General features: G+C 41.4%; 1 protein-coding gene across 1 annotated transcript in view; it reads left to right on the top strand.

The window, feature by feature from the left end:
* PPT1 (palmitoyl-protein thioesterase 1) overlaps positions 1-27,797 on the top strand; it is a 602,088-nt gene that overhangs the window by 282,391 nt on the left and 291,900 nt on the right. The window contains exon 5 of the mRNA XM_044084806.1: positions 9,827-9,917. Within this exon, the coding sequence (XP_043940741.1) occupies positions 9,827-9,917 (91 nt within the window). The remainder of the gene's footprint in view (positions 1-9,826; positions 9,918-27,797) is intronic.

Here is a 27,797-nt window from a genome sequence, read left to right as displayed (position 1 = left end):
ACCAGGTGTCTTAATCCAGACAGTCATCTATACAAAAGTAAGAGAAAACATATTGGTTCTACATATCTTATAATCTGTGTACTTTTTGCACCCCCACACCCCACCCCCACCTCAGCAACCCGAGATTTTACAACCTATTAAGTTGAACGTGCTTTTGTCTAGCCTTTTTACTGTCTCTGCATTGTAATGCCTGCACTCCTTAATAGTAAAAAAATACACAAGCACAACTAAAAATGTTTTAATGCAAAACCTGCAATTTTTATCATGAAAAGTTTTATAGGAATAATGTTAACTAAGTAAAACAATTTCTGTTCTTAACTTTTTCCTTCCGGTTTCTCTCTCCTCTGTTTCCTTCCAAACAATAGTGACATGAAGTCAGGCAAATGTCTTTTTCCTCTTCATCTCCCACCATGCCTTTTAACTGTCCTTGATTTTGACTTAAATTTTAGCTCTGTCCCTCTTAATCCCTACTAGAATTGATTATGTTTGAAGAAAAGGTAGTGAGTTACACATAAGTAAAGCCAATAATTAGAGTTATAGATTTTTTACTTCAGAAAATGTATATTAACTCACATTCTGTTATTCTGTCAGTTTCTCAAATTAATAGTACTAATATTTTTAAAGTGTCCCTGATTTCTGGAATAGTACCTGATTCTGTTGAGGTTTGTCCTTGATTGGTCTAGAGCTATGCTCCTGACACCAGACTCCAGTTCAGTACAAAGGTACTTCTGATTCTTGTAGTCAACTGCTGTGCTTTTCTCAATCTTTCAAGCATTTTCTTTTCGAACAATGAAAACTATTTCACTGGCAAAGTCACTTTATTTGCTTTATTATCAGAAGAATGAGAAGCAGAGTCCCATTCTGCTTGATGGCTCACTTTTTGTTGGACATACTTTTATATTTCCATCTTAGCCTGTTCTGCATCAAAAAATGATTTTGACAGATTTGTGGGAAGAGACTATAAAAAAGGTAATAGAAAAAGCTGAGAAATTGGAAGCTCTGTTATGTGGATATAGATAGTAAGATACAAGCAGTTAAAATGTTTTTAGTCCCTTTAATCTTATACACAGGTCAGGCATATTTTTAGAGGAGATGTGGATAGCAATAAAGAGCTGAACGATTTTATCTGGGAGGAGAAGAGAGCAAGACTCAAATGCGATAAGATGGTTCTTCCAGTAGAACAAAGCAGATTAGGATTGCCCAGTTTCAAGGTTTATTTCAGAGCTACACAGTTAAGGCTCCTATACACAGCACAAACAAACTTATAATTTAAAGTGCAAAGGGATAATGAAACTGGGGAAGTTGAAGAAACAAGGAGAGACTGGTATTTTGGATGAAGATCTTTAAGAAGAATAATAGTAATTACAAAGAATATTATATTCATAAAGTAGCAGAACTAAGCCAACATGGGAATAGAGGAAAGGAGATTCTGCTGATAGGGATGACTGCAACTAGGGATGCAGACAATAGGTAAGAGGGGGCTGGAATTTATTGGAGAAAACCGACAAAAGAACAAAGTTATCGGGAGCAAATAACTAGAGAGAGAAAGGTAATAGAATGGAAAGATGCCAAGAATTTATTTGGACTGCACGTTAGAGATTGCCTTCCCTGTCTAAGATTGATTTCAGAGTATAGGTAAAAAGAAAGAAGGGGGGGTTCCTAAGAAGGGGGGTTCCTAAATGAAAGACCAGCACTGGTAGAGTTTTTAGTTGAATGTAGAACAGACGCTGCTGTTAAAAAAGGAATAATTAGTAGAGCTTTCAAAAAATTGCATGATAACTATCAGAGGAGGTTAAAAAGGATTGGGAAGAGAGAGGTTAGATAAACAATTCATAAACAATGGGGGGATATGTTTGTTTCCCAAATATGCAACAACATCGGGAAGATTTAGGATTTTTGCTTGGAAATATTTGCATAAATATTTTTATACCCCAAGTAGACTCCAGGGAATTTTTCCTCTGGTAGACAGCAAATGTTGGAGGTTTCATGGGGAAGAAAGAGGTAACTGGAAGCATATTTTCTTGGAGTGTAATGAGTTGGCATGTTTTAAAGATTCAAATGCTAACACAATCCCACAAAAGTACGGAATGGTGCAAAGGCCAAAAACCACTGCAAACCAATACAAAAAAGCCAGCACACGCTGTCAGCTTCCCAAATGAAACTTTAATATCACAACAATATAATAGTAAAATAAACAACTCCAACCATTGGAATTAATACAAAGCATACCGGTTTCGGCTGTAAGCCTTCATCAGTGCATAGTAACCAGAACATTCGACACAATTAAATACAGTTCCCTAAACTATCATTGGCTATCATAACTGCTCGATAAGCCCTGGCGCAAATAAGGCCCCTAATTTAATAATCCACATTTATTCCGTATAATTTAAAATGAATGCCATCCAACTTTACTTGTTTTAAAACAAACTCTGTCAATAGTGAACATAAAGCGTATGCTACAGCATGTTTTAAAGTATGTTTATACAACGCATTTATAGATCTTGCACACCGAATCTCACTCAGATGTTCAGACATTCTTAATTTGAGGGGATGTGAAGTTTGCTGAACATAAAATACTGAGCAAGAACAGGTAGCTAAATATACCACCCAGTCTGTATTGCAGTTACCATATACTGAGATGTCAAATACTCTATAACTATTTTTCGAAGTAAAATATTTATCTTTATTGACAAATCTACAAAAATTGCAGTGTCTGCAAGGATAGCAGCCCACTAGTCTTTGTCCATCTAAACTAAACTGCTTTTTCTCTTTGCTCATATTTTGTGAGTCTTTCTGTAATGATTGAACCAAACAGCCAGAGAAGTTATACCTTCTAAATATGTCTTTTCCTTATAGAAAATGGAAAATAATGGCTGCAGGCTACTCTATCAGAGATACTGGATGAGCAAATTGGCTTAACTAGGGAAATGATTTTTCTGAGCTGTGGTACGGAATCGGAATTGCCTAGACACCATAGCCTTGCTGAGTCTATGGTGTCTGCAAAAAAAGCAATTACTAGAAAATAGAAGTCAATCTAAAACAACTGCACTAGAAATAGTGAATATAGTAACAGATATAAACAACTGGAATTGGGATCTTTAGAAAAGGGTAGGAACAAATTACATAGAAAAAAATGGGAACTGTGGGGACAATAGATACAGGAGAATATTGAGGTTTAAAAGAAGGCAGGATTTGAATGAGCTGTGTAATGTTTGACAATCATTGGGTAGATTGTAAATGATGTATAATATTGGCAGTTAAAATTGTGTCAGTGCAGTATGTGATATAAAATACTTGCAACTGTCAATATGGTCTGTTTTTATTTATATAAATGCATGATTGCCTATGTCATAAGTGATAATTTAATAAGTATGCTTCTTGTTACAAAAAAAGAAAAAACTTTGTTCCTCCTGGAAAAAATATAGGTTCATAGATTAGTACTAGGCTAACTGCCCTTGCGAGCCATTTTAAACCTAGCCAGTTATCCCTTGGGAGACTCGAACCCTGCACCTTGTGTTTGTAAGGCTAACACCTTAACCATTAGGCTACCCATTTTCTGATTTAGCTAGATACAGCAGTCTGAATCTTGAACCTACTTCTCAGCATTCCCTGATTGCTGAATAAATTCCTCTTCTGCCTGCTGTACAGTGAATAATCATTTTCTAAAAACACTATACTATCACCAATGTTTTATACTTTGTCCTTTTGCCACTATTTTATCAGGATCAACTCTTTCTGCTGGTAGGCTTGCATCTTCAGTAATGCAGGTCTTGGCTGCTTTCACATGTCCAGATTTGGAGTATACACATGGTGTGCCCATTCACTTAACAGTTCCTGTTGTGGAATACCAGTCCAGTTGCTTATTTGTGCCTAAGTAAGTTTAATACAGTCTGTTCCTTCTAGTATCTCTGGTACAGCAGAAAATGTCACATTTTCCTTCCATGCTTTGTCCTCCAATTCTCTCATTTTTTAAACATCTTTTCTTGAGCAGGCTTGTACTTAGCCAGCATTTTCTTCATTTCAACCTCTGATTTTTGCAGTTTTATCAGTCTGTCTGAATATCAGTTTAAATTTCTTCCTTTTTTTTTCATCCTTTTATTTGAGTTGATATAGTCCTTCAGTCTTTCACTCATGTGGCTTGTTTTTTCATCTACATTACTGGAAACCATGTTTTGCACCAAAGCTGGAGCCTGAACTACGATTTTTTGAACAGCTACAGGATTCTTCTCAGTCAATGTTTTCACCTTTTTAGCCAATTTCCTTTTTGGCTCTCAGTTTCTTCTTTGCTGGCATCCAGGCAGAAAAAAGAAACTAAGGGTAATGCTGCTCAACGCCAGAAGTCTAAACCTCAAGATGCACGCACTCTCTCCTCAGTATGGAGAATATCAATATCTGTGCAGTAACAGAAACCTGGTTCAAGGCTCCCGAGAGCACCCCAGCACTACCAGGTTATACCTCATACCATGCTTTTCGCCCACAGAACTTGGACCGAACCACAAAAGGAGGGGAGAGTATCCATATTCATCAAAGATACCCACACATCCAGGTTAGTGGCACTGCACGAAGCATCGGAGACCATCCATGTGCAACTAACAGTGGGCAAAAATGCCTTTCAGTTTGTAGCCTGCTACAGACCACCCTCCCAAACTCAGGAACCCCACTCTGCTTTCCTGAGAACACTGGAGAATATGAAGGTCTCTCCAAAACCATTGCATTGGGTGACTTCAACTATCCAAACATAGACTGGGAGCACTACTCAAGCTCCAACACCCTCGCCCAACGGTTCCTAGAATTTATAAACTCAAATGCTATGGAACAACTGGTCCCCACTCACACAAGAGGGGAAAACATATTGGACCTGATCATCACCAACATGGGGACTTTATGTTCCATACCAGAGGTATACCCCTCATTGGTAAGATCTGACCATAAATTAATCTCACTGGGCATCCATATCCCATCCCCACCCCCAGCCAAGGAAACCACGGTGAAGAACATCTCAAAAGCAAACTTCACACTTTTCAAAACCGAGGTGGAATCCTTCAAAGCCCCCGGGCTAGTGGAAAATACGGCCCAAACTGCAGAATCCTTTACAAACTCATTCTATGGACACCTTCAGGAATGCATGGATCGTGCTATCCCAAATAAAACCAAGACTCACTCCTCCAAAGGCAGGAGACCTGTCTGGTGGACTCCAGCCATAAATAAGCTATACAACAGAAGGAGGAAGCTACTACATGATAGAGCAAAATCCCAAAAAGGGAAGACATCTCTGATCAGTACTAGCAAGAAACTACGATCCCTCATAAAATCATCTAAGGCCAGCTTCGAAAGAAAAATTGCACAAGATGCTAAAGATAATCACAAGGCCTTCTTTAGTTATGTCAGGAACCTGGGTGGCAACTCCCAGATATGCTCTGAGTTAGTGCAAAATGACAAAAAATACACTGAACCCACAGACATTGCCAACATCCTGGCAGACAGGTTCAGTGCAAACTTCTCCCCCAAAAGAGCAAATGTCTATCCCAACAGAGTGTAGCCTCCCTGACATCACAGATGCACAGGTGAGAACTGCCCTGTCCAAAGCAAAAAACACAGCATCGATGGGACCGGATGGTGTCCCGGGCTGCATCTTACACGAGCTCCAAGAAGAACTGAACCCTCCCATAAAGTCACTGTTCAACCTCAGCCTTACTACAGGATATGTACCCAAGGAATGGCGTACAGCAACAGTGGTCCCACTCCACAAAGGTGGTGCCACAACGGAGCCCTGAAACTATCACCCTATAAGCCTGACTAGCCTGGTCTGCAAAGCTATGGAGCGTATCATCATGGAACTCGTAAACAAAGACATTGGGAACCTCCAAACACTGGATCCTACCCAATTCGGCTTTGTTAAGGGCAGATCTTGCCTCTTGAACCTAGTTGACTTCTTTGAAACAGTCACCAAGGCCATAGATGAAGGGAAGGTAGTCCACACAGCATACCTGGACCTCGCAAAAGCCTTTGACACAATACCCCACTCGGGCATCATAAATAAGCTCACCAGATTAAATATCAACCCCTATGTCACAAGATGGGTTGCAAACTGGCTCAGGGATAGAACCCACATGGTCAGAATTGCAGGTGCCATGTCAGACTCTAAACCAGTTACAAGGGGCGTCCCACAAGGCTCAGTCCTGGGACCTCTCTTGTTCAGTATATATTTCTCTGAGGTACAGGCTAACACGGGAGGACTATGGCTGACCAAGTTCGCAGATGACTGCAAACTGGGTGCCATAATCGACTCGCCGACTGACACAAGCATCCTCCAAAAGGGTCTCACAGAGACGGATAACTGGTGCCAGAGCCATGGCCTAAAGCTAAATGCCAAAAAGTGCATAGTCATCCCCTTTGGGAAAAACAAAGTGCCCACAAATTACCACATAGGTGGTAGTCCATTAAGTACGGAAGAAGTAATTAGGGATTTGGGGACCCAAGTAGATAGCAATCTCTCCTTTGACAATCACGTTGCCAAAGTGGTTAGAAAGACCTTGTATATAGCCCACCTTATCACAAAAGGATTCACATCTAGATCGAGAGGTCATTGTGCCCCTCTACTCATCACTCATCAGGCCCATAATTGAATACAATGCCCCATTTGGGATGTACCTTACCTGACACCTGCAGCAACTGGAAAGACCCCAAAAGTACCTCGCCAAGAGGATCAAGGGACTCAAACAGATGCCCTACGCAGTTAGGCTAAAGAAACTCTAGCTCGACTCAGTTGCTTACTGCATACTCAGAGGTGATCTGTGCCTGACGTATAAAGCCATGTCCAACCCAGAATTAATGGACATGCTCCACCTCAGGAAATCCAAATCCCTTAGAGCTACACGCTCCAGGGACTTAAACCACAGCACAGAAATAAATAGGACATGCTGGAGGGACAGATTCATATCCCAGAGGGCTCCCCTCACTCTGGAACAAAATCCCAATCCATGTTAGGCAGAGCCCCTCAATGACCGTCTTCAAAATAAATCTTGAGTGGATGGGAGATAGTAGGTTTACCCCTGGGATCTTTTCTGTGTCCCTACTAGACAGTGGCACAGTAAACTAACCTTAAAAGGGCTATCTTCTGTGACCTACTATACAGAGGCACAGTCAACTAATCTAAAAGGGTGGCGAAAGCCAAACACACACTGGCTAGGCTTATAAATGCCCTAGGGCAGATAGCCTAGTATCAACCTATGAACCTATACTTACTAGCCAGTAACTGAATTTACTAACAATGAAAAGAGTTCCTGGCCCTTTTCTTTGTTTTTGAATTCACACTGGGAGACCTGATGTTAATCCGTTGATCAGCGTTTAGCCATCTTGGAAAGTCCTCAAAAGTGCCTAACTATATTAAGAGAATGAGTAAGTATAGGAGGAGTAAGGCTGAATTTATGATGGAGTCATAATATTTGAGAGAGATGCATGATAGTTCTTTTAATAATGAAAACATTCATAATGTGAAAGAGAATAGGGTTAGGGGAGAGCTGAATTGTTTTGAAGGGCCACAGTTGTTTGAAAACTTCCTGCCTTTTTTTAGTTAATAAAAATGTAAATGGATGAAAAAAAGACTTTTACCAGTTTAAACCTGTTATAGTAATTAATTTAAGAAGTAATTACTTTGCTTTCATACACTGTCTAAAACGCCAGCGTTCACACTGCTGCCACTGTAAATGTAGAAAAAAATTACATCTAGGCCATATTGTACTATAAGGACGCAGCCTCCATTCTTGGGAGGAGGAATACAGAGAGAGAGACAAAAAAAAAATCACTCCAATATGGCAATGCCCATAATGGCTTTTTTGGGTGTAAAAATTAAAATGTAATAAATACTTGGTGATTCTGTTATATTAATAGTATGGGGAATATCAAGCTGTAATGAAAATGTGTATTTTTACAGTTTAGGTTACAGTTTGCTTAACTCATAAAGAATGGGAAGAGAAGTAAAGAGGCAAATATTTGCCCAAGGCTAATATTATAAGTAGATGTTATCCTCTAACAGAGGTTCATTGAGCTGGAGCTTACTACAGTCTTTGGAAAACATTGGCGTAAGTGCTAATGTGAAGTACAGACAAGTGTCATAGGATGTTTGACACCCATCTAGGTTAGGTTACCACCTTCTCAGGCAAGTTAGACCTTGGTTTAATATCTCATGTGCTGCACTGTAGTGTTAGCACTAGAACTTGAATCCCGGTACCTGTTATATGGGTAGAAGCTACAGTCTTCTGATCTTCTTCTAAGCATCAAAGGTGTGTGTGCAACCTGTTGTGCCACTGTCACTGATAGTAGTGGCGAAAATCTAGAACGATACAGCCAGTATGTTAAAAAATACAAATATAACAGAAAACTGTAGTATGTTTTACTATTAAATGTGTATATTCCATTTTGTCAGTGTAAAAAAAAAAATAATTTCAGAAAATTATTTTAACAAGTGTTAATTGAGGATGCATGTTTTGCAAGAGCAGAGAATACCTTTCATTAGTAATTAATGCATTTGAGTTTACTGTGATTAATCAGATGACATTTAACAGATGCAAGATTAGTCACTGTTTGTCTAATCCTGTAAAATTTTGCACAGTTCGATAAGTAACACTGCAGGTACATTTTCTTTCAGAAAAAAAGGAAGTGATGGAAATTTGCAGGGGAAATCCCTCACACCTTAGGTGTATATATATATATATATATATATATATATATGTGATATATGTGAGATATTTATATATATATATATATATATATATATATATATATATATATATATATATATATGTATATATATAGATATATATATATGCTCACTCCAAGACAGCACAAACTCGTGAAAAAGGAAATTATGGAAAACTTGCATAACTCACATTCTAACTTTGCTCCCTTGTCCTACCAATCAGAACTAAAACACAGTGTGTGACATTGCCACTTCTGATGTTTTGGGATGCACTGTACCGGTAAGCAACAAACTGTAGGCTTCCTAGTGCTGTCAGAAGTTGTTGCAGAGGTAGGCATGTTGATGGGAAATAATAAGGAAATTAAGGAGTCTGCTAGTTGACTTCACTGAAGTTCACTTCATGTCAGCACACTATTAACTACAGGTGAATGAAGTCACACTACAATGAACTCTGCATTTATTGAGATACAGCAGTATTTAACTTTTTGCATGTACAAAATGAGTTTTTTGCTGGGGACAAGTCCCCTTGCACCCCCCACCCACCTCGCTCTTGTAATTGTTTATAACAGCTGTGTGATTTCATTATTGAAGGGGGCTGTTTATAGTTCCCATTTTTCCATATTTTATAATCTCAGAAGTTATAATGTAAATACAGATGTGTGCAGGGCAAAACCACTGACACGGTGATCAGGTGGCTTGTATCTCTACAAAAACATTTGTTTTTTGTTGTAGTTTTTTTTTCCAGTTTTGAACAGCAGAAGTAGTAGCTGTTTTTCAGCAAATTAGATCCCTTGTGTTTCACTTAAGGGGACATACTACTTCATTGTCTATTGTTTGAAGTAGGCCATGTTAAAGTTATTTTCCTTCAGTTCTGGTAGATGCAAGTTAAGATTAGCCAGTAAGAAGCACTGAGATGGTCATAGATTGAAAAACTGCGAAGTGTGATATTTCCAATAGTAAGGACTCTCACTTTTCTTCTCAATGATCCATTGATATGGTTGGTATTTACTTAACATTTTTTTCAAGTCCAAATGTAACAAAGTGGCAAGGAGTTGATTAGAGTTAAACTGCTATATATTTGGAACCTGATTTTCATACTGTTGTAATGCTTTCTGCATTCTCTCTTAGTTTGGTTCAAGCAGAATACTGGCACGACCCTCTGAATGAGGAGCTATACCGGAACAACAGCCTCTTCCTAGCAGATATTAATCAAGAAGTGGTAAGGAAAAGGATGCTTTACAGATTTTGAAACCTGGAGCTAGATTAATACAAATACCTACTGCTTGTTTAATAACTGATTAAAACCTGCGTGGTGTGCAAAGTCAGACCTCTAGCAGCCTACATAAATCTTGCATTCCACAGCATTTTCTGAAAAATAAACTTAAGCATGAGAGAAATGTAAATCTATTTTGAACAATAAAATGTATTAAAAATGTACAAATATAATGTATTGGTAAGAATTCTGTACAGTGATGATAGTTCATTTGTAGTATTTTCCCTAAGTACTGTAACTTATTACAATACATGCAAACTCTAAACTATATTTTTCTAAACTTTCTGAAAGAAATGTTTATATCTTAAAAACTATACACTCTAGACATGCATTATTAGAACATGCTTGCTAACAAGACATAAGCTTTCTCATGAGAAGAAATTCATCTATAAGTGCATGTTTATTGAATATTTAATTGAATAGTTGGCAATAAAAAGAATATTGGATATATCTCAAGATGAACTTACATTGCAAATATCAAACACAGTTTATTTCAACATCTAAGACTTAATCCAATTGGACAAAACAGAGGACTAAAAGCATGGCTGCAATGATAAAAAAACTATGAAATCTTTAATGTAAAACAGATAAAGGCTTTCACCTCGTTCATTGTGCTTCCTCGGATCATTACAAGACAGAATAAACACAGCAGTAAATGTAGCATAAAGCATCCATTCAAAAACACAGATCCATCACATGACATGACATACATCATTGAGAAAAATGCAAATGGCAGGTTACAAAGTAACCAGCCCATTCATTTATAGAGAACACATCATCTAAGATACGGTTTTAAGGGTACAGTTTCATTCAACCATCGCCCTTATCAGCCTGTGATAGGATAATCCATCTAGCTCATTCTCTTCAGTTTTATTCACAGTATCACCCATTTGCATACTATTATATTTAAGATAATTGTAGTATGAGAAAAACAAATTAATGCTTTGTACCACATGCTGTAATGTTCATGGGAAATCCTAATTTCATATATGTGTTCACAAATCCGCTCTTTCAAAGAGCGGTTCAGCTTCCCCACATAAAAACGGGTCTATATTAGATGAACGAAAGTTCATCTTAGCGAACGCTCACATGAGCGAGAATCCAGGAACTTGAAACTGCAATTATGTGGGGTTGCGCCCCCCACTAAATATATATTCCAACTCCGAGATTGCACTACAGTGAAGAAAGGGTAAATATTCCCATCTTCACTGTACCGTGATCTCACAGTTGCGGTTTCGAGTTCCGCAATTTTCGCTCCTGTGAGCGTTCACTAAGATGAACTTTCGTTCATTTAATATAGACCCATAAAAACAAGGGCAGGTCATACATCTAGCAAAGTAAACTAAATTCCTGGTACAACAATCAACATAGAATGTGAAATTAAGGACCTTCCTTGTAGATGGATGTGTGAATTGATTCGCATTAACTTCAATGTGCCTACAAAAATTACATGATCTGCAACCATGAATGCCCACCCAGTGAGAAGACAATCCAGTAGAAGGGGTATGATTCTTGTATCCTCATCAGCAGTTAGTATGGATGATTTTTTAATAAAAATATTGTATACCATACCAACATCAGAGGAATAGAAAAGAGGAATCCAAGATCTAGAAGGGCAAGTCTTAACAGTGCCACTAATAATAATATGATGAACATTAGAGAAGTATGGTTTACCTCTCCTATCAAAATTCTCAGGAACCAGGGGCCGGTTGACCTCATGCTCCAAATATTCTTTTATTCACAAATCTGCTTTAAAAGCAGACAGATGTTGTTCAAAAACCATGTCCTCACAGTGAAGCCTGGTCATCCTTAACCCCTGGCCTTTCATGATATTCCTATAGATATATCCAGGATGCATACTATTCCTATGCAAGATATGGTTCCTCCTACAAGGTTTCCTGTACAAGCTAGATGTAAACTGACCAATTAAAGTTCTACATGCTCGAATGTCAATGAATTCTATTTCCTGGTATGAAAAATTCATGGTAAAGTACAGGTAAGTAGTAGAGGAGTTAAGAAACTCAACAAAACTTAAGAATGTGATTCAGTCCATAAAAGGAATACCTCGTCAACAAAACTCCTGAAAAACTTAATATGGATAGAGAAGCCATTCCCCAGAAGTACTGTGGTATTCTCCCAGTGCGCCAGTACAATGTTGGCATAACTGTTGGCTTAGGAGGTACCCATTGCAACCCCTAGTTTCTATTAATAGTACTTGTCCTCAAACAAGAACACATGATTATTCAAGACCAACTCAATAAACAGATGAATCAAATTAATTTTCCGTATAGGGTAGATACTATTACTTAAAAGAAAGTCTCTGGTGTAGTCTAGACCTATCTCATTAGGTATACCTGTAAATAGTGAACAAACATCTAGTGTCACCAGTAAAACCTTGGCTGTATGAGGTATATTTTGAAAACATTCAGAAAGGGATTGTAAAAACTCCAGATAAACTGAAGAACCAATATTCTTACACGGAAACTCGATCAGTCCAAATCAGTCCAACCAAAGAACTTCTCAAATATACCATTTATTAGACACACAATTCACAATTGTAGACAAGTTGACCTAGGTTTCGTCTTGAACTTATACAGACTTCATCAGAACTAACACATCATACTGAAATCACTTCCCTTTATAACACTCCCAGGTTAATTGATTAATTACACTCCCACAAAATTAAAGACACATACCCATCAGACCATACATATACCTAAAAACATATATAAGCTAAAACCGTGAATAAAAACATACTATAATATTACATAAAAATAAACATATAAAAATATGTAAGATGTACGTAGGACGAATGACCAGATTGTTCATGTCCTGTAGTTCATTGATGGCTAAATACTCATCCTTAAGATAAAAAAAAGTTCTTATTCCTAACTGAACCGTTAAACAAATTTGTCAAATCAGATTTGCATACCTTCATAAATGCTTCCAGCAAAGGATGTACAGAGGGCAGAAACGTGCTAGGTTTCTTAAAAACATTCCTCGTTGTATCGGTGGGAAACATTAATTTCAGCATAACATTTCATGTAAAATATTTTAAATCTAAGACAACATTACAGAAATAGGCAGTCTTTGAAGGTATAAAGGAAAGTTCCTTTTCCAATAGGGAAAGTTACTGAGTTGTAAGCTCCACAAAAGAGATGTTCCATAGTAGTGACCTGTCAGAGGCCCCCACATCTGCTAGGTTGTGGGAAAACATGTATTGTTCCAACATGGCTTTCCACTGCTTCCTCCCTCTGCGATCTGCATGTGGTTGAGGCATCTCTGACTGGTAGAGAGGGAAAACTGATGGTGGTTCAGATGCTGCCATAGTCATTGTTTTTTCTGTGAACATCTCCTCCCAAAGGCAGGGTACCAGCACTGGCCATGGCAGTTACTGCAGGAGCAGTAATCATGGTGGTGGTAGTGGCAGAGGCAGTACTGCTATCCAAATTTCCAATACTGTTGGAAGCAGCAGGTAGGCTGTCTGCTTTAAGGCAGATTTGCGAGTAAGAGGATATTTGGAGCATGAGGTCAACCAGTCCCTGGTACCTGAGAATTTTGATAGGAGAGGGGAAAGGTAGGCCATACTTCTGACATGCATCAGAACACTGTTAGTGGCACGGTTAAGACTTGCCCTTACAGATTAGGGATTCCCCTTTTCTATTCCTCTGAAGTTGGTCTGGTGTGTGATCTTTTTAGAAAAAATTGGTGCATACTAACTGCCGAGGATATTAGAAGCATAGTTGGTGTTGAACCGAGGTTTTGTTTTAAGAATAAGTCATTGAAATGGTCACTGTGTTACAAGAATCATACCCCTTCTGTTGGATTGTCTTTGCACTGGGTGGGAACTCATCATTGTAGATCATGTAATTTTTGTAGGCAGATTGATGTTAATGCAAATCAATTCATACATCCTTCTACAAGGAAGGTCATTAATTTCTCATTCTGTGATGATTGTTGTACCAGGGATTTAGTTTATTTAGCTAGATGTACAACCTGCCCTTGTTCTTATGATAAGGGCCATGGTTTAAATGAAACCGTACTCTTAAAACCATATCTCAAATCACGTGATCTGATGGCCAGTTTTTCTTCTTGTCCTCACATATGGTTGTGGCTCCAATCCATTGGATCTGACTCGGATGTTAACTTGGATGATGTTCTTCGTGTTCCACTGTTGCAGTCATTACTTTTGGGTTATCTGCTTGCAGGTAGCCCTCAGTCGGCCTGATTAACAAAGTCTTGGCTCCTGCATTGGTTGCTGTCCCTTCTTCCATGACATCAGGTCGTCAGGGGTATAAAACATGCAGCCGACACCATTACATCAGTCCTTCTTGCTGTGCGGTGCCCAAAACAGAAGCAGTTCGCAAGTGCCGGTCGGCTGACTCCTGAAATTTTTGTTTTCGAGTTTCAGAACCGAAGTCTTCAACTAAAGTTAAGTACCCCATTGGGGAAACTTTTAATTTGCTCCTTACCGATGCCAGTAAAAGTTAATAATTACATTACTTGTGGAAAGCAAATACCTTATAAAGATTTTCATTCTTACTGTATTCCTTGCCTAGGCCCTGACCACGATGTGCCTTGCTGTCGGTTTTGTGCTTTATTTAATCAGTTCACTATCCAACGTCTGTATATTTTCGCCTCTAAATATTTCGGTTCTCTGTTTAATTATCCAGAAATGTCGTCGGTTACCCATCCGACTACCAGGATTCCGAAAAAAAGCAAAGATAAAGACAGAGACAGGCCGCCAAGGTCATAAACTGCAGACGACACTTCTAAGCCAGTCACCAGTCGCCAGTTTGCCTGTACTCAGTGAGGTGCTTTCGCAGCCCCTGATACCCACTACTTCTGATTCACAGGCCTCTACTGAGACCCATTTGGAGTCCGGTATGCCGCGAGATGCTTCAACTATGGAACCCACAGATGTCTCTACCTTGGATGGGTCCGGAGCCACTGTGCAGGCACCGGCTTCTGAGAGTGTATTCAGGCCTACAGACTTGCATATTAAACCAATGCCTCCTTCTTCACTTAGGCCTAAATCTCGAACCATGCCTAAATAACTGACGCCCAGGCCACATGCTCAGACCTCTATGCCTAAAAAACAAATGATAAGAATGGCTGAAGATTTAATAACTCTAATCAGGGGTAGCCCCCCCCCCCTTTTTTCTAAGAGGCCTAGGACTGAAGTCGTTTATGAATCTTCTGACCAGGATTCTGTTTTTTTTTTCTGATTCTTCTGATGATCTGGATTTGCCTTTATCTTCTTATGAGGATTCTGATGCAGAGGACTCCATTCCCTCTGCTTTCCCTCCAGAGGATTTTTGTTTTGGGGAAACCTTGCATACTCTAAGGGAGCATTTCCACTGGGAAAGCCAGGATTTTTCTGATTCAAAAAAAGAGGCTTAGAGATTTCTTACTCCTACCTCAGCATAGGCCTTTAGCTATTCCTCCTGTACTGGACATTGTTGATGCTTTTTCGGAATCTAGTTTGGCCCCTGATTCCTTGCCTCCTGTTCCCAGAAAACCTGACATACTACAGGGTCCTTGAGTTACACAAGTTCCTTTTTAAAAATCCTATTGCGGATCCAGAGACTATTTCACAGGGGCCCAAGGGCATTAAGGCTTCTACTGCTAAAAATCCTACCCCTTTGGATAGAGACTCAAGGGCACTGGATAGATGGGGTAAGAAGGTTTACACTTCTGCAACCTTGGCCATTCGGGCTTTAAACTGCCAGTTTCATGTGTTAAAGTATCAGCAACATGTTATTGGATTGCTTAAACAGAAAATGATGTTGATTCCTGACTGTGTGGAAAATAAAGAATGACAGGATTTAATGCATTCTGCCGAACAAGTTGGAAAACATACTTTGCAATGTGGTTTTGATTCATTAGAGGCCTCTTGCAGGGCTGCTATTACTGGGTCTGTGCTCAGAAGGCATGCTTGGCTAAAGGAGCAGTCCTTGCCTGATCTTGTTAAAGCTAAATTGTTGGATGCTCCCTTAAATCAGGACCACCTGTTTGGCAACAAGGCTGAGGAAGTTCTTAAAAACATGGAAGGTAAAGCTAAATCTATGCAAACTGGTAAAGATTTCTTACAAGTTCAGCCTCCTAGATTTAGTAGGCACTGGCCCTCTAAGAATTGGTCCTTTCCAACCCCATCCAGGTCTTCTCAAGCCAAACCCAGACACAGCAAAAGCCCCAGGTTTCAGTCCCAGGGGACACAAAGGACTAAGCAGTGGGGGGCCTCCACTTCCAAATTTGGGAGTAATAAGACTCCCCCCTATGGTAAACTGTCTCAATGACTTCTGTTTAAATTTTCCAAGCACTTATCAACTGACTGCCCCTTTGGGGGGAAAGATTGCTCTTCATGCAAAGAACTGGGAACTCATTACCCAGGACAAACTGGTTTTAAATATAGTGTCCCAGGGATACAGATTTCACTTCCACACGTTGCCAACACCAAGCGGGTGGCTGGACCTACCCCCAAATCAGTGGGCAGAGGCCTAAAAACAAGTACTTTCTCCCTTAAGCATGGGGGCTATACAGCTGGTACCGGAAGAGGAAAAGGGACAAGGTTTCTACTCGAGACTTTTCCTGGTACTCAGAAAAGACAATTCATGGCGTCCTATTCTGGACCTCTCTACTCTAAACACCTTTTTGGAAATTCCAAAATTCAAGATGCTGACTCTTCACCAATTACTTTCTATGCTAGGCAAAGATGCCTGGTTGGCAACACTAGATTTAAAAGAAGCATACCTGCACATCTCAATCAGGGAATCTTACAGAAGATACCTATGCTTCAAAGCAGGCTACACACACTATCAGTTCTCTGCACTGCCCTTTGGCTTATCTACTGGCAACCAGGGTATTCACAAAGTGCCTAGCTCCAGTTATTGCATTTTGCAGGCAAAGAAATATTCAAATATACCCATACCTGGGCAATTGTCTAATTCAGGCAGAAAGCCAGGACATACTTTTGAATCATCTGGCCTTTGTACAAAGGGTTCTAAATTGTCTGGGGTACACCAATAAACGAACAGAAATCACACCTGGTACCCTGTCAACAAATTATATTTGGAGCAAGCTTGAATACAACTTCCCAGATGGCTTACCTCATGCCAGAGAAACAAATTCATTTGACAACCTACTTCAAACAAGTGGCCACGAAAACCCTGCTATCTGCAAGACAAATACTGCAAGCCTTGGGGTTCATGGCCTCCTGCATTCTTCTAATTCCATATGCAAGACTGCGTATGAGGAAACTACAGTGGTATCTAAAAAGCCTATGGTGTCAACATTCTCAGGATCTAAAAGCAATGATTCCTATCATACTTTGCCTACTCCTAGAATTTCTTTGGTGGGCAGAGGCCTGCCACCAAAACAAGGCACTACCTTTCATACCACCCCCTGCCACCCAAACCCTAACAACAGACCCGTCAGACTATGCATGGGGGGCTCACCTGGCAGGGAAGTGCATTCAGGGCAAATGGAACCCAAGTCAAATGCACCTGCATATCAATCAAAAAGGAATGTTAGCTGTACAGAATGTTCTGACAGCCTTCAAGGGCCACATTCTTCCAGGACAACTTATGGTAAAGACGGACAACACCACTGTTATGTGGTACATAAACAAGCAGGGGGGTACACATTCTTACCCCCTCTGCAGACTAGCCATGACATTGTGGAACACAGCCTTGAGCTACCAAGTGCACCTACAAGCTCAATTCCTGCCAGGAAAATTAAATACACTGGCAGACGGACTAAGCATAAACCTCATGGACCCACACGAGTGGAAACTGGAACCAAGGATTTTCAACATGTTGACAAGCAAATGGGGGAGCCCAAATATAAACCTGTTTGCCTCTCCCCAGAACTACCAATTGGACAAATTTTGCACAAGGACTTCCCACAAGCAAGCCTGGAAAATGGATGCTCTGTCCTTCAGCTGGAAAAACCTATCAGTCTATGCCTTACCCCCTCTGCTTTCCAAAGTACTACTAAAAATCAAACAGGACAAATCAAGGATGATTTTGGTTGCTCCAAACTGGCCACGCCAACACTGGTACCCCCTCCTGCTCAGTGTGTCATGGTTTTCCCCATGGCACCTGCCTCAGACTCCTTCCCTGTTGTCTCAGCAGGAAAACCAGATTCTGCACCCTCCGCTTCTAACACTGAACCTTGCAGCCTGGCTAATTACATAATCTCTCTTCTACCCATCCCTCAGTAAACCTGTAATGGATATCATTTTAGAGGCAAGGAGGCCTAGTACTTGAAAATCTTATGCTGAAAAAAGGAAAAGATTCTGTGCCTGGAACCAATCTCAAGGGATGAGCACAGCAGCGTCCAATTTACCTCAGATTTTACAATACTTAACTGAGATGCTTCACAAGGGCCTGTCGTTTTCCTCCATTAAAATCCACGCCTCAGCCATTTCAGCTAATTATAGCACAGAACCGCCCCTCTTCTCTCATCCACTGTTCAAGCAGTTCCTCAGAGGGGCCAAAAATTTTAGACCACCCAGGAGATCTCCAACCCCAGTCTGGCACCTTAACTTTGTTTTGGAGAAACTCCTCCTTTCGAGCCAGCTGCTACTGCAGACTTAAAATGCCTTTCTTAGAAAACAGCTTTTCTTTTAGCAATCACTTCTTCTAGAAGGGTTTCTGAATTACAGGCCCTTATGGCAGTGGAGCCTTTCATCATCTTTCATGCGGACAGGGTGTCCCTCAGAACCAATCCATCCTTTATGCCCAAGCTGGTATCCAGTGTGGCTGTTGATCAGTTTATTCATTTCCAACCTTCTTTCCCAATCCACAGAACAAAGGGGAACGGATACTGCATTCCTTAGATGTGCACAGACAACTTAGATTCTACTTGGACAGGACTAAACGTCAAAGGAAATCTGCACAACTGCTGGTAGCATTTGCTGCAGGAACAGAGGGGAAGGCTATTTTAAAGCAAACCATTTCTAAATGGATAGGTCATTGCATTAATTTCTGCTATAAGCACCATGGAAAACCTATCCCCCAGGGGATCAGACCTCACTCCACCAGGGCTGCTTCAGCCTTTCTCAGAGGCGTCCCTACCAAGGACATCCTAGAAGCTGCTGCCTGGAGTTCTGTGCATACTTTCACCAAGCATTATCATTTGCCATTTTTCTCTAAATCCAGAGCTGGCTTTGCCACTGCAGTCTTGCAGGGCCTTATAGCTGGTCCTAATGCTATCTAAATTCCTCCTCCCAACCATAGCTTTGGATATCTACCCAAATGTAATGACTGCAACAGTGAAACACGAAGAACATAGTACAGTTGAGTACACTTACCATAAACGTAGATGTTTGAGTGTATTCACTGTTGCAGTCCTGGTTACCCTCCCTCCAGCCCCCTAACATCTTTTGGCTATACCTCTACTTTCCTTTACTATGCTTAAAAGCCTTTTTGGTGTATTTGCTTTTTTGTTGGAGGTATATAATTTTACTTTTATATTTAATTGCTCCCCATTACGGGGGCACCTAACATCTGGAGCAAGAAAAACTGATGTAATGGCATTGGCTGCATGTTTTATACCCCTGACGATCTGACGTCATGGAAGAAGGGACAGCAACTGACGCAAAAGCCAAGGCTTTGTTAATCAGGCCGACTGAGGGCTACCTGCAAGCAGATAACCCAAATGTAATGACTGCAACAGTGAATACACTCGAACATCTACATTTATGGTAAGTGTACACAACTGTACTTTACTAAGCTAGTGGCAACCAAAAAGCTCTTGGATACCTCTCCTTACCCACAGTGCATCCCTTCCTGTTACCTCAGATTTCGTTTGCCGCTTTGTGAAGATGTGGTCCATGCCTCTAGCTCTTGGATTGTCAGGTGATATTTGCTAAAATTCTTTCCCTGTCTTCCTAATTCTTGATCATTTTTGTGTGGTTTGCTTTTATTATCTCCCCTTTGTCTCTGAATCCCTCTTTCAATAGTAACTGCTTTTTTTTTAGGTTACTTTAACTTTCTCTCTTTTTCTCTTCATTTTTAATAGGTTTTGTTCCCTTCTCCCCTATACCATTAGAGGTATTCTTAACTACTAGTATTAGTAGTCTCTCTATTTCCCTCTCCTTTTAAAAAAAATTCCTCTTTCTCTTTTGGTGTGCCTTTTAGTGTGCGTGTTTGTGTGACTGTATTCTCGGGTTTTTCTTTTTCGTTTTCGTTATGGCTGAGAAGCACGATAAGTCAGCAGGTTTAAGAAATGCACAAAGTGCGGGCATAAAATCCCCTTTAGTGACTCGCACTGCCTGTGCATTTACTGTCTAGGGCCTCTCCATCTACAGGAAGATTGCACTATCTGCCATTCCTTCACCCACAGGGCTTTGGTTGAGAGGAAGAATAAACTCATTCTGAGGGACATACTACCATCTGCTTTCAGAGGCCATTTCTGGTAATGACCCCAAATCTGTAACATCCTCTAAATAAAAATCAGCTCATTTGAGCCCTGCTTCTTCCCTTTCCTCCAAAAGTGGTGACAGAGAAAAGAGGAGGCATTCCTCTGCTCCGACAGACCCTTTGGAGCTGAGATTTTAGACTTTGAAACCTTCCAAGACATCTGAATCCGTGACTTGGTCAGAGCCTTCTGCTGTGATTATTTCTCTGTTGGATCTGACTTCTTTGGCTCAGAGTCTGTCGGGTAAGGATAGATCAGATCTGTTGACGTTGGATCCAACAGCAAGTCCCTTTAAACCAGTTATGACTCTTCCAAGGACTCTTTACTCCCCGACTAGTGACCTTGTTCCTTTGAGGGTACAGTCTCCCTTTTTGAGCAGATCTAAACCCGTCAGCATCCTGTTTCCATTCAAGCAGGAGCCTTATTGAAGAAGACATGGAATGAATGGTACAGAAGAGCTTATGGGTGCAGGGCATCTCTAAGTCCCCCTCAGCCTTGACCCATATCATTCAAGGTCTATCCAAGCCATCCACTCCTCCACGAACTCCTCCTCCCACTTCAGGGCAAGCTTCGAAGTCAAAGTCATCCGATACACCCAGTGTCTTTCAGCTCAGATCCAAAGATATCTCTTTCCACAGATCAGACCTTTGCTTGGAGCTCTCTGGCTTTTTTGAGCTGGAGAGCTCCCGAAGCTGCAGTGAACCTTCCATATCACAAGTGCGCTTGACTCCCAGACCTTTGGTGCAGTAGATGCAGCTTGGGGCTTCCACGCAAGTGAGCTCATCTTCTACCCTGGTGAGGCATCTTCTGGGCTGGAGACCCCAACCTGAAAGAATGGCTTGTCTGACCCGAAGTCACTCTCCACTCAGAAGCGGTCAGTCTTTGGGAGTCTGGAGAGGGCTGTAGCTGACACCACATCTAGAAGGTCACCTTCCCCCTTGGATTCTCCGTGCCATCAACATTCCCTGCGCACTTCTGACCAGGATGTTCCACAGGGACAACAGGAACTTGGGTGCCAGAAATACCCATGAGGGTACCCCTGCTTCTTCTGATACTTCCCCAGAGTATTCAACTGAGGAGGTCCCTGTGAAGAGGCCTTGCAAGAGGAAGCATTTGGACTCCATGGAGGAGACTGTCATGGAGGACACAAACCTTGATGAGGGAGAAGGAGCCTCACAGTCACCTCCTGAGGATGTTTCCTTCAGGGAGATCCTGGAGATTTTAAGGCAGAGAGGTGACTGGCAGTCCAGTAGTCTTTCACTGGAGAAGTCAGTGAACCTGGTGGCCTTTGGATCCAGATCAACTACCTCCTGGGTGACTTCCCCCCACCAATAACCTTTTAGATTTGATACTCAGTGGGCATGGGAGACCCCAGATTCCATTCAACCTATTCCCCGGAGGCCAAACAAGATAATTAACCACTCCAACTGACAAGACTTTTTGGACAAATGGGGTTGTAGTAGATGCCATGGTCATGGTGGTGGTGATCAAGAAGGAACTTTCAGAGGAGAGTTCCACTATTCATCTTCCTAATAAGGATTCTAGGATGATGGCTAGATATGGAAAGCAAGTCTTTTTTTCAGTGACTTTTGCCTTACAATCACTGAACTACCTTTTACATTTCACCAGTTTGCAAAGGGATCTGATCAAGGAGCTGTCAGATACCCTTGAAGGAGCAGTAGCTGAGGGAGCACAAGGAAAGGTGGCTTCCCAGTTAACGATCATGCACTCTGTACCTAACTCTTCCATGAGACTCATCTTGCATGCAGCCAAAAGAATGAGTGGAGTGGTGGGTCCTTGCATGTCTATGAGGAGGCATGCCTGCACGAGTCTGTGATTTTGCGGAGCCTTCTAAGTCTTTGTTTGTCAAAGTTCATTTTGATGGCACATCCGTTTTTGGCCCCAAGGTCAAAGATACATTATCCAGGTGTTAGAAAGAAAGTAAGACTCTTTCTGCTGTGTGCATACATTTTTCTGCCCCTCAAAGACCTTACCCTAAAGGTCAGAGAGGTGGCGGTAAATTGTGGTTCAAGAAATCTCAGGGGTCTTAACAAGACACATGAGATTTCTTGAACCACATTTTACCGCCACCTCTCTGACCTTTAGAGTAAGGAATCTCAGGGGTCTTACCAGGACACATGTGGAGAGTTTTCCCCCAGAGAGGCAGAGGGGGGAACAATAATGGAAGATGCCACCCTTGCAGCAGAGGAGGCCTGCAGAACCAAGGGTCCCAGAACCTTACTTCGGGAAACCCTTCCAGCACTCCTGAAAGGTGGCCCGATTGCTCACATCTGGAGGCAGTTTGGGGTCACCTATCCCTGCACTGGAGTGCCTGGCAAAAAATGACCACCAATATGCGAGTGCAGAGGTTAATGTCCAGAGGTTACCAAATCCCTTTTTCTCATCATCCCCGCCAACAAAAAAATTTGACATTCCACCCAGTCAAAGGGCTCAAGCAGTTGTTCATACTCAAAAACTGCTAGAAAAAGAGTCATCCAAGAGTTCTCCCGAGACCAGTGAGGATTTAGAACTTACTCAGTATTCTTTTTAGTTCCAAAGAAACAGGGGACTACAGACCAATTCTGGATCACAGCAGATTAAACAAGTCAGTTTGATGCTGCAAGTTCTGAATGGTCATGGTTCAGTCCATACTTTCCGGGAACAGGATGATTGTATGTGCTCCATAGATCTTCAGGATGTGTACTACCATATAAAAATGGACAGACTGTCCAGAAGACATCTACGCTTCTGACTGGGAGCCAGTCATTACCAGTTCAGAGTGCTGCCCTTTAGTCTCACTACCACCCCAGAGTGTTCACCAAATGCATGGCAGCTGTTGCAGCTCACTTGAGATTACTAGGATTCCAGGTGTTTCCTTACTTAGATGACTGGCTCATATCCAGTTCAACCAGGCATCTACTTATCTGTGCAGGAGACTCTGTCCTTCATAGCTGTACAGAACTAGGTATAACCTTAAATTACCAAAAAATCACACTTGGACCCTTCCCAGATGCTGGAGTTCATAGGAGCACTGCTGGACGTAGCTCATGATTGTGAAACTTCCACCCTTCAGAGTGTTGACATTCAGACACCAAACACAAAGATTGCTCCGGAATAGGTAGTCTCCTATCATGTTCTACAGGCTTTAGGTTCAATGGCTGCAGCTGTAGTATTAGTTCCCCTGGCCAGATTTCACATGCAAATTCTACAATGGCTTCTAGCTGCCCAAAGGTCAATTATCCCTCAACCGATGTCTTACCAAATTCTTATAAAGGACACATGCAAAAGAGCCCTTTCATGATGGATGCATTCAACACAGTTAACACAAGGTCGACCCTTTGTTCCCCCTCAGCCATGGGCCACTGTGACCATGGATGCTTCCCAGATGGGGGAGGTGCATTATCTGGGAAAATGGTCCAAGGCACCTGGTCTGCTGATGAGGCCAAGTTGTACATAAACATCCTGGAGATGAGGGCAGTGCTTCTAGTGTTGCAGGCATTTCAGACTTCTCTTCCTCTGGGAACAGTGGCGTTTCAATCAGATAACATGTCTGTGGTCTGGTACATAAGCAAGCAAGGAGGAACCAGATCATACAGTCTGTCAAGAAGCACTCAGTTTGTGGCAATGGGCGATCTCATCCAACTTCTTTCTTGTAGCAACTCGCATTCCATTTAAGTGCAACGTGATAGTTAACAAATTGACTAGATCCATTCTCATGCCTCATGAGTGCTCCCTCAGCCAGACGGTAGCAGAAGACATTTTCGGCAGATGAGGCAAGCTTTGCTGCAACGTCTTGCATCTCCCCTAAACAACAAATGCAGCAGCTACTTTGCCCTAATCCTCCTACCAAGGGGAATCCCCGAGGGACGCTCTCATAGACGATTGGCCTCCTGGTCTGTTGTACACCTTTCCTCCCACCCCCTTGATTCACAAATTCCTTCAGAAAGCAAACAAGTTAAAGAGAACAGTAATCCTCATTGCCCCATTTTGGCCTTGACAAATCTAGTTTCCCTTCCTCATTTACAGAAGGAACCCTGGATTCGGGAACCCATTCTAGACTTTGTCACATCCGGTAGGAATGATTCATCCCAACCTCAAGCTGACGGCTTGGTTCCTCCAATTCAGTTGATTGCCAGACAACTGATGCTGTCCTCACCGGTCCATCATATTTTGATGTCCTCCCATAAGTCATCCACTTAAAAACTTTATAGGAGTAAATGGAAGAGGTTTGTAATTTGGGCCCAACGACATAATGTAGATCCCTTCACAGCACCTATTCACTCTGTTCTAAAATTTTAGCTCACCTTTTTAATAATGGAGCAGCTGCCTCTACAATTAAGGTACAGTTAGCAGCTATCTCAGATTTTCACACTGGGAAAGATAACTTGTCTCTCATTTCACACAAGCTTTGTAAAGCTTTCTTAAAAGGGACCCTACTATTAAGGCTTCCTCACAGAGAAACTTCTCCTCCATGGGACCTAAACTTGGTACTATGTCTTATTGTTCATCTCCACTTTGAACCTGCAGTGACGTGTGATATAAAATTTTATGTCTTGGAAGACATGCTTTCTAGTGGCTATGACATCTGCAAGATGAATATCAGAAATTCAGGCACTATCTTCCCAGGCCCTGTATCTGATTTTTCATAAAGGCAGAGTTTGAGAACCAATCCCTGTCTGCCCAAAGTTGTTTCATAAACTAATATTAATCAGACTATAGATTTGCCTGTTTTCTTTCCTAAACAACAAAGGCAAATATGTTCTACATTTATTGGATGTCCATAGACAATTACTTTTCTATTTGCATAGGACTAAATAGTTTCAGAAAACAAGTCAACTGTTTATCGCCTTTGCAGACCCTAGGAAGGGCCTTACCAGTATTCAAAATTACCTTAGCAAAATGGCTTTCTGATTATATTTCCTTTATTTACACCATGAAAGGTATAGATCCTTCCAAACCTCTTCAAGCTAACTGAACCAAGGTTATGGCCACTTTTGCAGGTATTTAGTCTAATGTCTCCATGGATGAGATTTGTGCAGTGAACACATTTCCAATCATACCTTTATCACTCATTACTAGTTGGATTTGGTCTCCAGGGGAAGAGCCTCCTTTGGTCCGATAGTTCTGAGAAACTTCCTCCCATGAGTCCACCCGGGATAAAGGTAGCTGGGGACTCTGTCCCATATGTGAGGACAAGATGAAAAATGGACAATGTCAGATAAAGAAGTTATCTATTCACCATAATGTTCCATCTATATTGTCATTTTTTCATCTCTCCTCACATCCCCTCCCTCCAAGCCCCCTGCCTTTGTTTTTTCTGGTTGAACGGGAAGCATAATTCAGGCCATTTTTATAATTCAGGCCATTTTTATTGTCTCCAATAATCCAGAAGTGGTCTCCTTAAAATTTTCAACTTTAAGTTACACTTCCTTTCTTTATGGGGATAATCCTAAAAAACAAGATATGAGGTAACAGGGAGGGATGCATTGTGGGTAGGGGGGGGAGGTATCCAAGAGGTTTTTCATTGCCATGAGCTTAGTAATGGCCGAGTCAGATCTGATGGATCAGATCCAGACCCATATGTGAGGAGAGATGAAAAAAATCAACAATACAGATGGAACATTATGGTAAGTAGATGTATATTTTTTTCTCTATAGATGAAATGGGTCGGTTAATTTTTATCCTGTCATTTGCATTTTTCTCATTGATGTACTTGTCATGTGATTGATCTGTAATTTTTGAATGGATGCTGCCTTGTGCTACATTAACCGTTGTTTATTTTGTGTTTTTAATGATCTGACAAAGCGCCATGAAAGCACTTACCTGATGTTCTTCATTCCACATTGCTGCAGTCCTAACACTTGGGTAGTCCGCTGTCCCAGTCGGCCCGAATACCAAAGTATATGGCTGACGTCGGTCATTAGTCTGGCGCCAGGGTACAAATGCGCATGACCGGCGCCATATCCTCAGTCTTTTTGCGGCCTGGTACGATGCAGAAGCAGTTTTGCGAGTGCAGGTTGGCGTTCTGTAATTTTCTGAAGTCGGAGTTTCAGACCGAATCAAAGTTGGCTAAGTACCCGTTGGGAATATTTTGTTTTTCTTGCCTCAGTATTTAACCGGATGTCAGAAAAGTGAATAACTGTATTTCTTGTGGGAAACAGATACCTCATAGGGATTACCATACCTTGTGTATACCTTGTTTAGGGCCTGAGCACGGCGTTGTTGGATGTCGCTCTTGTGCTAGATTTAACAAACGCACTATAAAGAGAAGGTTAGACTGTGCCAGGTTAGTTTTGGGAAGCGTTGTAATTATAAAATGCCGCCGGATGCTCCGGCCCAAAAAGCGCAAGGACAAAGCAGCAAAGCCTAGGTTGGAAGAACCGTCAGTCCCGGACGTCGGTTCTTTAGAAGGCTCAGTGGAGCCGGAGGTTCTGCCAGAAGTTTCTTTGGAGTCTCAGGGAGAGACTTTACTGTTACAGGATGTGTCCTCTCAGGAGGTAGGCCAGGCTGAAGGGGCTTCTCAGGTGGCTGTTCTCCCTCTCTTCCTAAGGTGGTTAGGCCCTCCCCTTCTGTTTCCAAGGCTTCTTTGAGAGGCAGGCCAGGTTTAACTTCAGTGGGGTCTCCTAGTTCTTCAGGATCTTTGCCTAAGAAACATATGCTTAAAATGGCAGAAGATTTGATTACTATGATTAGAGGTTCTATGCCCTCCTGATAAGAGGCCTAGGGTGGAACCTGAGCTTGAGAGTTTTGAGCAGTGTTGAGGCTTCAGAGTCTGGCTGAAGACTTGCAGGAGTATCCTCCTTATTCTGATGTGGATGATTCTACTCCTTGACTTCTCCTCCTGAGGATTTTCTTTTCAGAGACTCTTCATTCCATGAGGGAGCATTTTAAATGGGAAGGTCAAGATTTCTCTGATTCCAGGAAGAGGCTTAGGAATTTTGTTGTTACCCCAGCACAGGCCTTTAGCTATACCTCCTGTTCTGGGTGTGGTGGAAGATGTTTTTGCAGAGGCTTACCTGAACCCTGATTCTTTGCCACCTGCCCCAGTTAAACCAGATAGGTATTATAGGGTGCCTGAAGCTCATAAGTATCTTTTAAGAGTCCTAGGGCAGACCCAGAAACTGTTTCTCAGGGGCCTAAAGGTGTTAAGGCTTCTGTTGTTAAAAATCCTGTTCCTCCTGATAAAGAGGCAAGGGCTTTGGATAGATGGGGAAAGAAAGTGTATACTTCTTCCACTTTAGCCATGAGGCGTTGAATTGCCAGTTTCACATGTTAAAATATCAAAATTATCTCCTTTCACAATTGAAGTCTAAGGTGGATGCTCTGGCGGAAGGTATTGAGTGTAAAGAGTTGCAGGATTTAGTTCATGTGTCTGAACAGGTGGGTAAGCATTCCTTGCAA

This window comes from Protopterus annectens, chromosome 1.part1, assembly GCF_019279795.1.
Source record: "Protopterus annectens isolate FY-2018-M chromosome 1.part1, PAN1.0, whole genome shotgun sequence".
NCBI classification, from domain to species: Eukaryota; Metazoa; Chordata; order Ceratodontiformes; family Protopteridae; genus Protopterus; species Protopterus annectens.
This window is presented reverse-complemented; position numbering and strand designations above follow the sequence as displayed.